Source organism: Triticum aestivum, chromosome 4D (genome assembly GCF_018294505.1).
Source record: "Triticum aestivum cultivar Chinese Spring chromosome 4D, IWGSC CS RefSeq v2.1, whole genome shotgun sequence".
Classification (NCBI taxonomy): domain Eukaryota; kingdom Viridiplantae; phylum Streptophyta; class Magnoliopsida; order Poales; family Poaceae; genus Triticum; species Triticum aestivum.
In genome coordinates, this window is record NC_057805.1 from 420,800,764 (window position 1) to 420,819,135 (window position 18,372).

Here is an 18,372-nt window from a genome sequence, read left to right on the forward strand (position 1 = left end):
CCACGAGCAAGGCACGGATCGGATTTTGCATCGTCTGGGCGTCGTTATGGAGGTACCCGGCTCCACCTAAGGTATGTACCTTTGCGTGGAGAATGGTCACAACTTCTTTACCTATTTGGAACATCAAGTATGCTAGGAACATGGAGATGACTAATATATGCCCGGTGTGTGGTACCGAGCTGAAAAACTCTTTCCATGCCCTATGCAGATGCCCCCAGAGCGCTCACTATCGCAGGCTATGTCAGAAATATGGCAGTTACCAAGTAAGTATCTTGTGGGGCACACGGAAAATGAATGGCTCTTGTAGATAACGCAATCGCCACATTTGCCATCGCAAACACCTTTACACCGTGCTCCAATGCCTACACTGATGCGTGACACACCACTACCACCACCAGATGAACACAGACGCCATCGGAGCCGTGGCATGGGGAACGTGAAGCCAGTCGGGCAAATCGCGGACACCACCACCGACGAGAACACAGGCAGGCCAATGTGTCATTCTATGTAAACACAACTGCAAACAGATAAGCAAGACACATGGCGTGCGTGTGACCTCATTCCACCTGCATAGCCAGCTCGGCTCCTAACGTGGCACACCATCCTACGAGTCTATCTTCCACTTGGAAAAACGATAAAACTGATGGCATCCCTTCACTTGTCTCTGCATGCTACCGCTCAAAATCGATGGCATGATCTCCTTTGTTGTGTGCATGCCAGTGCCACACCGATCAAACCCGGCCGATGGCATCGTTTATCTAGTCAGGGGTGGTTAGGGTGGATTTAATGGCACGGGAGGCTACCAGCAAAGCACGGACGATATGACACCGTCAATGTTGCTGTCGTCTTGCATGAAAATGAAGCGCAATAGGCTAACGGCGCCTCATGCATGCATGCATGGCTTAGCTTAGAAAGAATTAAACCTAGGTGGCTAGGCCCATGTCAACCGTACGTCCGTCCTCTTGATCCCCATCGTTCTTTACTGGAGTACTAGGCATGTCGACCAGGGGCTTTATTCACCGATAGTCATGGCCCGAATGATGCAGTCATGTCCAAGAATCTTGTGAGAGCTGCACGATCGAACCTACATTGAACGGCATGGCAACGGAAAGTACGTAATGTGCTGTACAGCTCTCTCGTGGTCCGTTCTTACGCCGAATCTTATTACCATCTGGTGTGTCGTCCGAATGGAGCCCAGACCCAGCTAGCTTTCAAGCGGATGCTGAAAAAATAGGTTAAAGCCAGCTTTCTAGTTTCAACCGGACCATTGGCCGAGAACGCCTATAAAAGGAGCCGCGCGCCACTGAGCTTCTCTCACGTCTCTCCTCACCCTCCACAACTGAACACTCCATGGGGGCCTTCTCCTACCACACCGCCCACATGGCGGCGCTCACGCTGGCGATGCTGCTGGCATTGCTGCGGGTGTGCGCCGCCGGCAACCCGCCGTTCTCGTGCGGTCAGGGAGCCCCGACGCAGGGCTACGCGTTCTGTAACCCGGGGCTGCCGCCTGCGCAGCGTGCGGCGGACCTGGTGGCGCGGCTGTCGCTGGCGGAGAAGGTGTCGCAGCTGGGCGACGAGGCGCCGGGGGTGCCGCGGCTGGGCGTGCCGCCGTACAAGTGGTGGTCGGAGGGGCTCCACGGGCTCTCCTTCTGGGGCCACGGCATGCACTTCGACGGCGCCGTCCGCGCCATCACCAGCTTCCCGCAGGTGCTGCTCAGCGCCGCCGCCTTCGACGAGCAGCTGTGGTACCTCATCGGGCAGGTATGCAACGCACGCCGCACCCTCCGCTGGAAAGCGTAGTTACTGGTCCGGGTGGGAGTAGGTAGGATGGGGTGTGGGACAGGCTCCGATCGAATCCAGCGTTTTGGACTCTCTCCCACCACACCAGTCGTCGAGCGTACATCGTGGTCGTGCTCTCCTGCTTCGTGGTCTACCAGGAGACGCCGCCCCGCCCACCAGTTTCTCTCGGAAGGACGCTCTGATGGTGACCTGGTGGCCATGACGTGGAGGCAGGTGCACCTCCTCGTTTGGTTAAGCCGGACCAACTCGGCGTAGCGGTTCATAAGTACACCTTTTTGAGAGAGAAAAAACCGGTCCGGTTTATTCATTTGATCGGTTCGGATGCAAAACAAAACCAGTAACAAAACCGCATGCATAGAAAGCCGCTAATTCATTTGATCGGTATGGCCGGGTCCTTTATTTTTAATAAGATAATCAAAGTGAAAAGGTAGTGGGAGTAATTTTTTTGCTAAATACGGTCATTCGGGAGACAAACTGTTTAAAAGTTTATAAGCGTAAAAAATGGCAAAGCAGGGGTAAAATGTGAAATTCAGTCTAATTTTTGCAACAGAGATAGAAAATCCAATATGTTGTCTCATGCATGTGATTATATCTTGATTTTGCAAGGTACTCCCTCCATCCCTTAATATAAGAGTGTTTGTGACACTAGGGAGTAGTAGTTAGCTACTTAAGGCTCCGTCAATTAACCCATACTAGCTACACTTCCGTAGTGGCAGGACAGAAACGGACAACTTAATTTCCGGTAAACCGAAAGTGCAGATGAAAGTAACATGATTGCACTACAGGAAAAGGTCGGTGTGCAGCAAATTGGTTCATTGGGATCGCTACCTATCGATAGGAAAATGAATGAGCGAGCAAACATGCATGTAGGCCTACACGTCCAGCTTAGCCAGCTAGCCTTTTGTGCGTAACCAACAACCTATGTTTATTCCTGTGCTGGCATGGCTATAGTGTACCCACCACCAAAATCTTGTACAGCGTCCCTGGTGGTAGCTAGCTAGGGGGCGTTGCTGGTTTGGGCCGGCTCCGATATTAATCAGTGATAATGTCAGCTACTACTTAACCAGTGTGGGATTGCTAAATCACAGTCGACTAAGTCTCAGTCGATGCTATGTTCATGAGATCTTATGTGAAGAACAATGCAGAAAATTCTTTTAGTTTCTCTCTTTCTTCTTTTATTATATTATGTCACGACTTGGTTAAGTCTTAGTTGACTAAGATCTAGCTATCCTCACGCTAGCTAGATAGGTAGCAATATAGACAAGTGCTCTAAGTTTTCTCCTTGTGGTATGACACAGTCTGGAGACCATAGAACGTAGGAGTAATTTGCAAGGTTCGACAGCGATGCTAGTAACCTTTTTGAGAACCACTTTTGACTTTGCCATAGATACGCATAAAAGCGTGAGCAATTGGCATTTTGGACACAATCATTGTCCTGGTTACCGAGTGATGATCCATAAGTGTAAACCCTCTCATTCATGCCACACGTGCCCGTCTTTGTCACTTGTCACTGTGTGGCCTCCCTCCATGTTCTTTTTGATCTCATCGATGGATTACTACAGCTCTTTTTAATGGGGTTGGTACTTTGTACTCCCGCAAAGGTGATCCCACTTAGCTGGGCACCGAACGCCCGCGTGTACCGGAACCATCTGTCCTGCAAATCTAGTGTCCAAATTGCCTGCCATGTGAATGAAATGCAGTACTACTCTTTTTACCTGTGATTATTTACTAACGCGATCGATGGGTGAAAAATGGCGGTGCAGGCGATCGGGACGGAGGCTCGGGCGCTGTACAACCTCGGGCAGGCGGAGGGGCTCACCATCTGGTCACCCAACGTGAACATCTTCCGCGACCCGCGGTGGGGCCGCGGCCAGGAGACCCCCGGCGAGGACCCCACCACGGCGAGCAAGTACGCCGTGGCGTTCGTGCGGGGCCTGCAGGGCAGCTCGCCGACGGTGCTCCAGACCTCCGCGTGCTGCAAGCACGCCTCGGCCTACGACCTCGAGGCCTGGAACGGCGCCATCCGCTACAACTTCAACGCGAGGGTGACGGCCCAGGACATGGCGGACACCTTCAACCCGCCCTTCAAGAGCTGCGTGGAGGATGGCCGGGCCAGCTGCGTCATGTGCGCCTACACCACCATCAACGGTGTCCCTGCCTGCGCCAGCTCCGACCTCCTCTCGAGAACCTTCAAGGGAGACTGGGGGTTAAACGGGTACGTTTCTTCCGACTGTGATGCGGTGGCGCTCATGCACGACGCGCAGTTCTACAGGCCCTCGCCAGAGGACACGGTCGCCGTTGCCCTCAAGGCCGGTGAGTACAACAGCAAAACCGCCATGAGAAAGGTCATTTGTTGCAGTTAATATCATGAGAAAATTTTGATATAAAAATGTTGCAAATTGTTTGCAGGGTTGGATTTGAACTGCGGGAACTACACACAGGTGCACGGCATGGCCGCGGTGCGGCAGGGGAGGATGACGGAGCAGGACGTGGACAGGGCCCTCCGTAACCTCTTCGCCGTCCGGATGCGGCTGGGGCACTTCGACGGTGACCCCCGGGGCAGCGCGCTGTACGGGGGCCTTGGCGCCAAGGACGTGTGCTCGCCCACACACAAGAACCTGGCACTCCAGGCGGCCACGAGCGGCATCGTCCTGCTCAAGAACGACGCCGGCATCCTCCCGCTTCGCCGGGGCGTGGTGGCGTCCGCCGCCGTCATCGGCCATAACGCCAATGACCCCGGCGCGCTCAACGGCAACTACTTCGGCCCTCCCTGCGAGACCACGACGCCGCTGCAGGGGCTCCAGGGGTATGTGCAGAACGTCAGGTTCCTGGCCGGGTGCGACTCGGCGGCGTGCGGCTTTGCCGCGACGGGCCAGGCGGTGGGGCTAGCGGCCTCGTCGGACTACGTGTTCCTGTTCATGGGCCTGAGCCAGGCGCAGGAGCAGGAGGGGCTCGACAGGACGAGTCTTCTGCTGCCAGGGAAGCAGCAGAGCCTCATCACTGCAGTTGCCAACGCGGCGAAACGGCCGGTGATCCTGGTGCTCCTCACCGGCGGTCCGGTTGACGTGACATTCGCCAAAGTTAACCCCAAGATCGGTGCAATTCTGTGGGCCGGCTACCCTGGTCAGGCCGGCGGGCTCGCCATCGCCAGGGTCCTCTTCGGAGACCACAACCCCAGCGGCAGGCTGCCGGTGACGTGGTACCCGGAGGAGTTCACCAAGGTGCCCATGACGGACATGCGGATGCGCGCCGACCCGGCAACCGGATACCCTGGTCGGAGCTACCGCTTCTACCGGGGCAACGCCGTCTACAAGTTTGGTTACGGCCTCAGCTACTCCAAGTTCTCTCGCCAACTAGTTGTCTCCGGTACCGGTAACAAAGCACCGAACACGAATCTGCTCGCCGGCCTGGCCGCGACGCCAACTGCCGACGGCGGCGCGAGCTACGTGGTCGAGGAGATCGGAGCCGACGGGTGCGAGCAGCTCAAGTTCCCGGCGGTGGTCGAGGTGCAGAACCACGGTCCCCTGGACGGGAAGCACTCGGTGCTAATGTTCCTCCGGTGGCCCAACGCGACGGGTGGGCGTCCGGTGAGCCAGCTGATTGGGTTCCGAACCCAGCATCTCAAGGCCGGCGAGAAGGCCAGCCTCAGGTTCGACGTCAGCCCGTGCGAGCACTTCAGCAGGGCGAGGGAGGATGGCAAGAAGGTGATCGATGGAGGCTCACATTTCCTCAGGGTCGGCCAGGACGAGCACGAAATCAGCTTCGAGTCCTGAACCCGGAGCTCATTCTGGCTCTGGCACAGGTAGAAGACGAACTGCAGTGACGTTATTTATCAGTAGTTACACACAATTTAATTATTGGTTTAAGTTATAATTCAGTTGCCTCAGAAATAGCATTGAGGCATGCATTAAGGAAAGGTTAAGGGAAACACCGAGACATGTTTTAATACTCCCGAATTATATATATTGTAATTTGCACATATGTCGAAAATTCAAAATAGAGTTAATAAAAAGGTATGTCTAGCTCTCATCTAGATCCCCGTCTAAATAAAATTAAAATGGAAAAAGAAGAAAGAAGAAAGAAAAAGAGAAAATCAGCATGAATCTTTGCGTAAATAGCACAAGAGCTAGATGAGACTTTGTTAAAGATGAGAATTGGCAAATCTGTTAACAAAAAGCCTGACTTATTCAACCATAAGAGTTGTACATCGAGGATGAAAGGCTGGTTGCGCTCGTATCTACTGATATGGAAAAGGTTTGAACACTTTTGAGTCTGGATGAATTGAAATAGTCTGTTCAGTTTTGATTGTCGGACTAGGTTCAAAGTTGTCCAACAATAAAGTAAGAGAAACTAACTGATAGAGGGTTGCCGAACAAACCTGTGTCCCTTTTTTTTCGAGAGTCCCTATTCAGCGCTTAGAGCATCTTTTTTTTCTCGAATACGCATGAGTGTGCGTATTATATATTAAAGAAGAGGATGGGGATTAGAAGACCCCTTCACGTTGGAGCTACAAAGTGATTACATAGTCCAACTCCACCCGACGCTTAGAGCATCTCTAGCAGACCCCGCATCCCGCCGACCCGCAAAACGCGTTTGCAGTTCGCGGAAAAACGGTTTTGCAGGTCGGCGCGGACGGTCGCAGAGGCAGACCCTGCAAAACGGACCCGTATAAAAGGATATTCGCGGAATATGCTCTTTTACGGGTTGGTTTTAGCTGCGGCAGAATAGACCCCTCAAACTTAAGCTGTAAAACGGAATATTCGCTTATATTCTCCACGTCTTCTTCTTCCTCTCGTCCATGTCGTCAGTTAGCTTGCTTCCGCGATATCGATGGATAGCACATGAAGCTGTCAAAAATGAAGCCACAGACGACCAAATACGAAGGGCATGAAGCGTCGAGCCAGCAAGCTCCGTCGTCGGGGCTCGAATCGATCGAGAGCTAGCTAGCTAGCTCAGCTCGAATCCATCCAGGGGCGAGCTAGCTAGCTCCTCCGTCGCTGCAGCGAGAGACGCGGCCGGGGCTAGCTAGCTAGCTTGCTCGCATCGATTCACAGCTAGCTAGCGCGGCCGGGCGGCCGAGCGGACGGGCGAGCTTCATGACGTTGGCGGGAGCAGAGATTCCTCAACCGCCAACGTTGACCGGTATGCAGGGCCCTAGTAAAGTTGCCTTTAAAACTGTAGATATAAGGGTTTCGGCTTCGCGTTTACAGGGCCCCTTAATTTTTTTTAAGGGTCGGACGATTTTAGGGGGTCTGTTCGGACCCGTTTTTTCGACTGAAACTGCAAAAGGCGGTTATTTTGTGGGTTTGACCACTTATTCGGGGTCTGCTAGAGATGCTCTTAAGGCGTCGAATCGGGTGTTGGCGCTCGCGCAAGTGCGAGTCGGGCTGCCGCCTATTAGTGTCACTCGCCAGCAGCAATAGATTCAGCCAGAAAAACCCAATCTGTTTATTTTTTTACCGTCGACCATTGACCATTTTTTTACCGTCGACCATTGACCACTGACTTTTCTATATAGTTCACATAATTCAGAAAAGGTTCACAAAGTCAAAAAAGCACGCTTTTTGTGTTTTCATGGAGTTTTTTTGGGGATATGGATTTTTCTTGATTTTTTATTTCTTTTTCTTGATTTTTTTCTGCACATGTTTTATTAAATCTTTTTTTCTTTTCCTCGCGTGAATCACATTGTGTGAAAAAGCACGGTTGTGCTTCACGATGAAGTCCATGTGAAACTCGGGTGTGCTTCTGGTTTTCGATTCGTTTTTTTGGGGGGGGGGGGGTCCAGTTCTTTTGTCTTCTAATTTTTTTCTTTTACAGTATTTTATCTTTCTGGTTTATTTGGTTTCCTGTTTTTTTTCCAGATAACTGGGTTTTTTCCTTTCTTAAAAAACATCCAAACTATTAACATGGGTATAGTTTTAAAAATATCGATGTGAAAAATGAAACAACGAAAACGGTTTATAATTTGGACACAATTTAAGAGATAACACGTTTTGAAAAAACTAATGAACGAATAGTAGCACAAAATTCCCAGGTTGCGATAAGTATCACTAATGAGTGCACATTTGTCACCATAAAAGGAGATGGGAGTGACCTTTACAAGGGATACCCTCTAACTAGTGTTTTGTGTTGTATCGGGAGTACCTCTGTGTGTGTAGCGGCTGAGGCTCCTCTCGTGTGTGACTCTCACACCTCTTCAGACAGCTGGTGCTCTCATCTAGGTCAGATAAACATGGGCTTGGGCCCTATGCCAACAGTGGGATGGGCCAGGCCCCCATACCGGCCAACACTCCCCCTCAAGATGGGTGGTAGATATCTATCATTCCCATCTTCTCACACGCTGAACTGCATTCTCTAGTTCTCAGTAATTTAGTCAAGCAATCTACAATTTGTTGTCCTAAACTCACATACTCTATCTTGATAATCCCAGCATCCAGTTTTTCTTTGATAAAGAATCTATCAATCTCCACATGTTTGGTTCTATCATGTTGAACTGGGTTGTTTGCTATGTTAATTGCCGACCTGTTGTCGCACCATACATTCATACAACCGGTCTTCCATATCTTCAGCTCATCTAATAGAGTTCTTGTCCATAACAACTCATTTAATCCCTGAGAAATGGATCTGTATTTGGCCTCTATAGTTGATTTGGAAACAACAGGTTGTTTCTTGCTTCTCCAAGACACTAAATTTCCTCCTACAAAAATACAATGGCCTGAAGTTGATCTCCTATCATCCAGGTAGCTAGCCCAATCAGCATCACAATAACCATCCACAACAAGATGTCCATGACTTCTGTATATTAGTCCCTTCGCAGGAGAACCCTTCAAGTATCTCAGGATTCAGTATACTGCCTCTAGATGTTCACTTCTAGGCTCATGCGTATATCTGCTCACAACACTTACTGCAAATGCAATGTTTGGTCGTGTATGATACAAGTACAACAATCTTCCCACCAATCGTTGATATTTTTCTTTATCCACCAGATCACCTGATTGGGCAGTCACTTTGTGATTTTGATAAATTGGGGTTGAAGCAGCTCGACAACTCAACATGCCAACATCACAGAGGAGATTCAGGGTATACTTTCTTTGAGAAAGAGTTATTCCTTTTCTAGACCTTGCCACTTCTATACCAAGGAAGTACTTGAGTCGATCAAGATCTTTAACTTCGAATGCCTTACTCAGACACCCCTTTAACCTTGCTATCTCTACGTCATGATCGCCAGTGATAATGATATCATCAATATAAACTGCAAGGATGGTCATTTTCCTTTAGAGTGTCTATAAAACAATGTATGGTCACCATTGCATTGTCCATACCCCATGTCACACACAGCCCATCTAAACTTGTCAAACCAAGCGCTTGGAGACTGTTTCAGTCCATAAAGAGCTTTCTTTAGCCTGCATACCTTGACAGCAGTCTCAGAAGTCGAGAAACTAGGTGGAATATCCATGTATACCTCCTCCTTCAAGTCCCCATGCAAGAAGGCATTCTTGACATGAAGTTGGTGTAAAGGCCACCCAAAATTTGTTGCACAGGAGATCAGAATCCTCACGGTGTTCATCTTTGCTACTGGAACAAAGGTCTCATCGTAGTCAATGCCATATGTCTGGCTGTACCCCCTCGCCACAAGCCTTTCTACTTTCTTTGTACCTTTCAACCTTTCCTTATGCATTCTGCTTCACAGTGTATACCCACTTACAACTAACCGCCTTCTTTCCTATTGGAAGGGGTGTTAGTACCCATGTCTTGTTCTTACACAGAGCCTCTAGCTCTTCCACCATGGCCACTCGCCACTTTGAGTCCTCCTTTGTCTTCTGCCAGTCAGTCAGAACTGACACAAACTGAAGAGATGCAACAAATACTTTGCGGGCTGGAGATAATGCTTCATAGGAAACATAATTGCCAATATCATTGTCACCGAATCCATACTATTTTTCGGGTACCCTCATGTTGCTCGAGTAGTTCTCCTTAAGGCCACTGACCCTTCATCTTGATCCCCGCCAAAAGAGATGGATATAGCATCATTACTACCTTGTTGTTCCGTTAGTGGCGGATCTCGTTGCTCCCCCTGATGTGCAACGCCCTCACCTCGCTTTTGTGAATACAGCTTTAGATGCTTCTCCTACTCTGTTGTCCACCTCAGCACAGTACCAATCTGAGATGGCGAATGCTTCCGTGAATACACCTTTAGCTGCTCCTCTTGCTCTGATGTCCACCTCGGCACACTACCAACCTGAGCCGGTGCCGGTGTGCCAATCTGTACATCATCGATGGAAGTCAATGCTTCTATCACAGGCGCCACATGAATTAATGTGGAGTCGTCTGTTGCTTGAGGCGACTGGTGCATCGTCTGCATTTGTGTGCTACTACTATCCCCCTCTTGACCAATTTCCGGTTGGAGACATTGGTCAAGGTCTTCAAACAAGACACTTAGGTCCGTTTTCTCACCATAGAAAGGTTCCGATTCACGAAACCTAACATCCATGCTCACAAATATCTGCCTCTCAGACGGACTCCATCATTTGTACCCTCTTTGTCCTGAAGAATTCCCAACAAAGGTGCACTTGACGGTCCGAGTATCCAATTCATTAACTGATGGCCAATGATCACGAGCCAAACAAGTGGAACCAAACACCTTAGAAGGAACAAGAAATGTATTTTCTGTGAAAACCAACTCAAATGGTGATTTCATACCTGCCACCCGGGAAGGTGTGCGGTTGATCAAGAAGGTGGCCATCATTAACATGACAGCTTCACTCTACGTGAACTTGGGAACATTCATGGTGAACATCAGTGCTCGGGCCACCTCTAGCAAGTGGCATTTTTCCTCTCTGCCACCCCATTCTGAGGAGGTGTATCCGGGCAAGATGTTTGACTGGCGTGAAGGCACCAATGGCCTTGTTAACATACTCGGTGCCATTGTCAGATCTGGGTGCTTGGATTTTAACATTAAATTGAGTCTGAACAAGTGCATAAAAGACTTTGAAACACTGAAACACTTCATCTTTATGTTTCAGAAGATAGACCCAAGTCATCCGGGAATGACAATCAATGAATGTAATGAAGTACTTCATACCACTGACAGATAACACTGAACAAGTCCATACATCAAAGTGGATCAACACAAAAAGGAGATATGCTCCTGACCCCCTTACTCACATATGAGTTTTTGGTATGTTTAGCAAACTCACACGCATCACATTTCAGCTTTCTCTTGTCCACACCACTCATTCCATCAGGAAATATTTGATACATTCTGTCAGAAGACACATGTCCCATCCTACAGTGATGGATCAATGCTCTAGTCTCCTTGTCCTTAGCAACTGCAGCTAGCATGTCCCATCCCCCCTGGTTCGGCATGCAACGGTCCATGTACCACAGCCCCCTACGCCTTGTTCTAGTCCCAAGACTCCTGACCGTCAATCTCTCCTGGATCAAGAACACAACTTTGTCAAGAATTATTGGGCAATCTATTTGGTCAACTGCTACTTCTTGAGCTTGCGTTGGTTTTTTCCTTGAAGAGGAAAGAGTGATGCAGCAAAGTAGAGATAAGTATTTCCCTCAGTTAGAGAACCAATGTATCAATCCAGTAGGAGGTACAAGCAAGTATCCAATCTATGCACCTGCACACAATCAAACACTTGCACCCAACGCGATAAAGGGGTTGTCAATCCCTTCACGGTCAATTGCAATGGTGAGATCTGAATGAGATAGGTATAAAAGATTACTAAAACGTAAAAATAAATAAAAGTAAATAAATTGGAGCAAGGTATTTTTGGGTTTTTTGGTTTATAGATTTGAAAATATATGATGGAAAATAGACCCGGGGGCCATAGGTTTCACTAGAGGCTTCTCTCTTGAAGGCAAATAATATGATGGGTGAACAAATTACTATCGAGCAACTGATAGAAAAGCGCAAAGTTATGATGATATCCAAGGCAATGATTATGCATATAGGCATCACGTATGTTTCAAGTATACCAAAACGATTCTGCATCTACTACTATTACTCCACACATCGACCGCTATCCAGCATGCATCTAGAGTATTAAGTTCATAAAAGAATGGAGTAATGCCTTAAGTAAGATGACATGATGTAGAGGGATAAACTCAAGCAATATGATGAAAACCCCATCTTTTTATCCTTGATGGAAACAATACAATACGTGCCTCGCTACCCCTACTATATCACTGGGTGAGGACACCGCAAGATTGAACCCAAAACTAAGCACCTCTCCCATTGCAAAAATACCAATCTAGTTAGCCAAACCAAACCGATAATTCGAAGAGAAATACAAAGATATCAAATCTTGCATATAAGAATTCAGAGGAGATTCAAATAATATTCATAGATAATCTAATCATAAATCCACAATTCATCATATCTCAACAAACACACCGCAAAAGAATATTACATCGGATAGAACTCCAAGAACATCGTGGAGAGAACATGGTATTGAAGATCATATAGAGAGAAGAAGCCATCTAGCTACTAGCTATGGACCTGTAGGTCTGAGGTAAAATACTCATGCTTCGTCGGAAGGGTAATAGGGTTGATGTAGATGCCCTCCGTGATCGAATCCCCCTCCGGCAGATCACCGGAAAAGGCCCCAAGATGGGATCTCACGGGAACAGAAGGTTGTGGTGGTGGAAAAGTATTTTGGTGGATGCTTCTGTTGATAATGGAAAATTTGAGGATTTATAGAGCTGAGAGGGAAGTCGGTGGACTCCCGAGCGGCCCATAAGCCAGGGGGCCGCCCCCCCTAGGGCGCGCCCCTACGGCTTGTCGTCGCCTCGGGGGTCTTCTGACTTCATTTCCAAGTCTCATAGGTGTCTTCTGGTCCAAGTAAAATCATCGTAAAATTTTATTCCGTTTGGACTCCGCTTGATATGCCTTTTCTGCGAAACTCAAAAACAAGGAAAAAAACAGAAACTGGCACTGGGCTCTGGGTAAATAAGTTTGTCACAAAAATAATGTAAAATAGCATATTAATGCATATAAAACATCCATTAACAGATAATATAATAGCATGGAACAATAAAAAATTATAGATACATTGGAGACGTATCAAGCATCCCCAAGCTTAATTCCTGCTCGTCCTCGAGTAGGTAAATAATAAAAACAGAATTTTTGATGTGGAATGCTACCTAACATATTTATCCATGTAATTTTCTTTATTGTGGCATGAATATTCAGATCCATAAGATTCAAAACAAAAGTTTAATATTGACATAAAGACAATAATACTTCAAACATACTAATAAAGCAATCGTGTCTTCTCAAAATAACATGGCCAAAGAAAGTTATCCCTACAAAATCATATAGTCTGGCTATGCTCCATCTTCATCACACAAAGTATTAAATCATGCACAACCCCGATGACAAGCCAAGCAATTGTTTCATACTTTTGATGTTCTCAAACTTTTTCAACTTTCACGCAGTACATGAGCGTGAGCCATGGATATAGCACTATAGGTGGAATAGAATATGGTGGTTGTGGAGAAGACAAAAAGAAGGAGATAGTCTCACATCAACTAGGCATATCAACGGGCTATGGAGATTCCCATCAATGGATATCAATATAAGTGAGTAGGGACTGCCATGCAACGGATGCACTAGAGCTATAAGCGTATGAAAGCTCAAAAAGAAACTAAGTGGGTGTGCATCCAAATCGCTTGCTCACGAAGACCTAGGGCAATTTGAGGAAGCCCATCATTGGAATATACAAGCCAAGTTCTATATTGAAAATTTCCCACTAGTATATGAAAGTGACAAAATAGAAGACTCTCTATCATGAAGATCATGGTGCTACTTTGAAGCACAAGTGTGGAAAAAGGATAGTAGCATTGCCCCTTCTCTCTTTTCTCTCATTTTTTATTTTGGGCTCTTTGGCCTATTTTTTGCTCTCTTTTTTCTTCTTTTTTCCCCTTTTTTTTATTTTTCGTCCGGAGTCTCATCCCGACTTGTGGGGGAATCATAGTCTCCATCATCCTTTCCTCACATGGGACAATGCTCTAATAATGATGATCGTCACACTTTTATTTACTTTACAACTCAAGAATTACAACTTGATACTAGAAAAAATATATGACTCTATATGAATGCCCCCGGCGGTGTACCGGGATGTGCATTGACTCAAGAGTGACATGTATAAAAGATATGAATGGTGGCTTTACCACAAATACGATGTCAACTACATGATCATGCAAAGCAATATGGCAATGATGAAGCGTGTCATAATAAATAGAGTGGTGGAAGTTGCATGGCAATATATCTTGGAATGGCTGTGGAAATGCCATAATAGGTAGGTATGGTGGCTGTTTTGAGGAAGGGTAATGGTGGGTGTAATGCACCGGCGAAAGTTGCGCGGTACTAGAGAGGCTAGCAATGGTGGAAGGGTGAGAGTGCGTATAATCCATGGACTCAACATTAGTCATAAAGAACTCACATGCTTATTGCAAAAGTCTATTAGCTATCGAAACAAAGTACTACACGCATGCTCCTAGGGGGATAGATTGGTAGGAAAAGACCATCGCTCGTACCCGACCGCCAGTCGTAAGGAAGACAATCAATAAATGAATCATGTTCCGACTTCATCACATAATGGTTCACCATACGTGCATGCTACAGGAATCACAAACTTTAACACAAGTATTTCTACCAATCCACAATTACTCACTAGCATGACTCTAATATCACCATCTTTATATCTCAAAACAATCATAAGGAATCAAACTTCTCATAGTATTCAATGCACTTAATATGAAAGTTTTTATTATATCCCTCTTGGATGCCCATCATATTAGGACTAAATTCATAACCAAAGCAAATTACCATGTTGTTTAGAGAGACTCTCAAAATAATATAAGTGAAGCAAGAGAGTTCAACAATTTCTATAAAATAAAGCCACCGCCGTGCTCTAAAAAGATATAAGTGATGCACTAGAGCATATTGCATAGCTCAAAAGATATAAGTGAAGCCATAGAGTATTCTAATAAATCACGATTCATGCACGTCCTTCTCAAAAGGTGTGTACAACAAGGATGATTGTGGCAAACTAAAAGGCAAAGACTCATATCATACAAAACGCTCCAAGCAAAACGCATATCATGTGGTGAATAAAAATATAGCCTCAAGTAAATTTACCAATGGATTGAAGACGAAAGAGGGGATGCCTTCTGAAGGAAATATGCCCTAGAGGCAATAATAAAGTTATTATTTATTTCCTTATTTCATGATAAATGTTTATTATTCATGCTAGAATTGTATTAACTGGAAACATAATACATGTGTGAATACATAGACAAACAGAGTGTCACTAGTATGCCTCTACTTGACTAGCTCGTTGATCAAAGATGGTTATGTTTCCTAACCATAGACATGAGTTGTCATTTGATAAACGGGAACACATCATTAGAGAATGATGTGATTGACCTGACCCATCCCGTTAGCTTAGCACTTGATCGTTTAGTATGTTGCTATTGCTTTCTTCATGACTTATACATGTTCCTATGACTATGAGATTATGCAACTCCCAAATACCGGAGGAACACTTTGTGTGCTACCAAACGTCACAACGTAACTGGGTGATTATAAAGGTGCTCTACAGGTGTCTCCGAAGGTACCTGTTGAGTTGGCATAGATAGAGATTAGGATTTGTCACTCCGATTGTCGGAGAGGTATCTCTGGGCCCTCTCGGTAATGCACATCATAATAAGCCTTGCAAGCAATGCAACTAATGAGTTAGTTGCGGGATGATGTATTACGGAACGAGTAAAGAGACTTGCCGGTAACGAGATTGAACTAGGTATTGAGATACCGACGATCGAATCTCGGGCAAGTAACGTACCGATGACAAAGGGAACAACGTATGTTGTTATGCGGTTTGACCGATAAAGATCTTCGTAGAATATGTGGGAGCCAATATGAGCATCCAGGTTCCGCTATTGGTTATTGACCGGAGACGCGTCTCGGTCATGTCTACATAGTTCTCGAACCCGTAGGGTCCGCACGCTTAAAGTTTGGTGACGATCGGTATTATGAGTTTTTGTGTTTTGATGTACCAAAGGTAGTTCGGAGTCCCAGATATGATCACGGACATGATGAGGAGTCTCGAAATGGTCAAGACGTAAAGATCGATATATTGGACGACTATGTTCGGACACCGAAAGTGTTTCGGGAGGTTTCGGACATATACCGGAGTACCGGGGGGTTACCGGAACCCCCCGGGGAGTATATTGGGCCTAATGGACCCTAGTGGGAGAAGAGGACGGGCGGCCAGGGCAGCCGCGCGCCCCTCCCCTCTAGTCCGAATTGGACAAGGAGGGGGCGGCGCCCCCCTTTCCTTCTCTCCTTCTCTCCCTTCCCTCTCCTCTCCTACTCCTACTTGGAAGGGGGGAGTCCTACTCCCGGTGGGAGTAGGACTCCTCATGGGGCGCGCCATAGGAAGCTGGCCCCCTCCCCCTCCTCCACTCCTTTATATACGGGGAGGGGCCACCCCTTGGAGACACAACAATTGATCATTGATCTCTTAGCCGTGTGTGGTGTGTGTGGTGCCCCCCTCCACCATAATCCACCTCGGTAATATCGTAGCGGTGCTTAGGCGAAGCCCTGCGTCGGTAGCATCATCATCACCGTCATCACGCCATCGTGCTGACGAAACTCTCGGGCGAAGCTCTACTAGATCGTGAGTTCGCGGGACGTCTCCGAGCTGAACGTGTGCAGAACACGGAGGTGCCGTACGTTCGGTACTGAGGATCGGTCGATCGTGAAGACGTACGACTACATCAACCGCGTTGTCATAACGCTTCCGCTATCGGTCTACGACGGTACGTGGACACACTCTCCCCTCTCGTTGCTATGCATCACCATGATCTTGTGCGTAGGAATTTTTTTGAAATTACTACGTTCCCCAACACCTTCTGGGGCATCCCCAAGCTTAGGCTATTGGTTGTCCTTGGATATTACCTTGGGTTTCCTTGGGCATCCCCAAGCTTAGGCTCTTGCCACTCCTTATTCCATAGTCCATCAAATCTTTACCCAAAACTTGAAAACTTCACAACACAAAACTCATGCGATCCATTAGTATAAGAAAATAAAATCACCAATTTTGGTACTTTTGTGAACTCATTCTTTATTTATATAGGTGTAATATATATTGTATTCCAACTTCTCCATGGTTCATACCCCCCCCCCCAATACTGCCCATAGATTCATCAAAATAAGCAAACAACACATAGAAAATAGAATCTGTAAAAAACAGAACAGTCTGTAGCAATATGTAAACTTAGAATACTTCTGTAACTCAAAAAATCTGAAAAATTAGGAAAACATAGGAAATTTGTATATCAATCTTGTGCAAAAAGAATCAGTATTTTATCGCGCTTGTGTGAATTATGAATATTATTTTACTGGGCCAAAAGTTTCTGTTTTTCAGCAAGATCAATTCAACATCTCTGTAAGCCATCCCAAAGGCTTTACTTGGCTCAAACACTAATTAAAAACACCAAAACACAATTACTATAGAGATAATAATGTTTATTTTATTCAAGAACAGTAGCAAAACAAAAAACACAAAAATAAAATTGGGTTGCCTCCCAACAAGCGCTATTGTTTAACGCCCCTAGCTAGGCATATTTCAATAGATCTAGGTATTGTCATCTTTGGTATGTAATCCATAAGTAGCTCTCACAATAGATTCATATGGCAACTTATTTTCTTTCTTGGAAAGTGTTCCATGCCCTTCCTTCACGGAAATTGAAATCTAATGTTTCCTTCTTTCATATCAATAATTGCACCAATCGTTTTAAGAAAAGGTCTACCAAGAATAATAGGACATGTAGGGTTGCAATCTATATAAAGAACGATGAAATCTACGGGCACATAATTCCTATTTGCAACCATAAGAGAATCATTAATCCTTCCCATAGGTTTCTTTATAGTGGAATCCGCAAGATGCAAATTTAAAGAACAATCATCAAATTCACGGAAACCTAGCACATCACATAAAGTTTTAGGAATCGTGGAAACGCTAGCACCCAAATCACACAAATCATGGCACTCATAATCTTTAATTTTAATCTTAATGTTAGGTTCCCACTCATCATAAAGATTTCTAGGGATAGAAACTTCCAACTCAAGTTTTTCTTCAAAAGATTTCATCATAGCATCAACAATATGTTTAGTAAAAGCTTTGTTTTGATTATAAGCATGAGGAGAATTCAACATGGATTGAAACAAGGAAATACAATCTATCAAAGAACAATTATCATAATTAAAATCCTTGAAATCCAAAAGAGTGGGTTCATTTCTACTTAAAGTTTTGACCTCTCCAATCCCACTTTTATCAACTTTTGCATCAAGATCTATAAACTCCGAATCATTGAGACGCCTTCTAGCTAAAGTTGACTCATCTCCAGTCCCATATTTATCAAGATTTATATTAGAAAAAAAGATTCAATAGGAGTCACATCAATCACTTTAAGATCTTCATCATTATTTTCATGAGAAATCGAAGAACACACTTTTACAAACCATTCTTGCTTAGCACGCATCCTAGCAGTTCT

At 45.9% G+C, this 18,372-nt stretch overlaps 1 protein-coding gene across 1 annotated transcript; it reads left to right on the plus strand.

Moving 5' to 3' along the window:
- Positions 1-1,311: 1,311 nt before the first annotated feature.
- LOC123098304 (probable beta-D-xylosidase 7) lies at positions 1,312-5,829 on the plus strand. The gene is made up of 3 exons (XM_044520265.1): positions 1,312-1,761; positions 3,564-4,113; positions 4,210-5,829. The coding sequence occupies exons 1-3, from the start codon at positions 1,351-1,353 to the stop codon at positions 5,571-5,573; spliced, it is 2,325 nt and encodes a 774-aa protein (XP_044376200.1). The 5' UTR covers positions 1,312-1,350; the 3' UTR covers positions 5,574-5,829.
- The last annotated feature ends 12,543 nt before the right edge of the window (positions 5,830-18,372 follow it).

Bases quoted from the DNA above. Each gene is read 5' to 3' on its own strand.
- LOC123098304 (XM_044520265.1), top strand. From the start codon at position 1,351: ATGGGGGCCTTCTCCTACCACACCGCCCACATGGCGGCGCTCACGCTG. The intron at 1,762-3,563 runs GTATGCAACGCA...ATGGCGGTGCAG, and splicing joins TGTGGTACCTCATCGGGCAG to GCGATCGGGACGGAGGCTCG. The intron at 4,114-4,209 runs GTGAGTACAACA...AATTGTTTGCAG, and splicing joins CGCCGTTGCCCTCAAGGCCG to GGTTGGATTTGAACTGCGGG.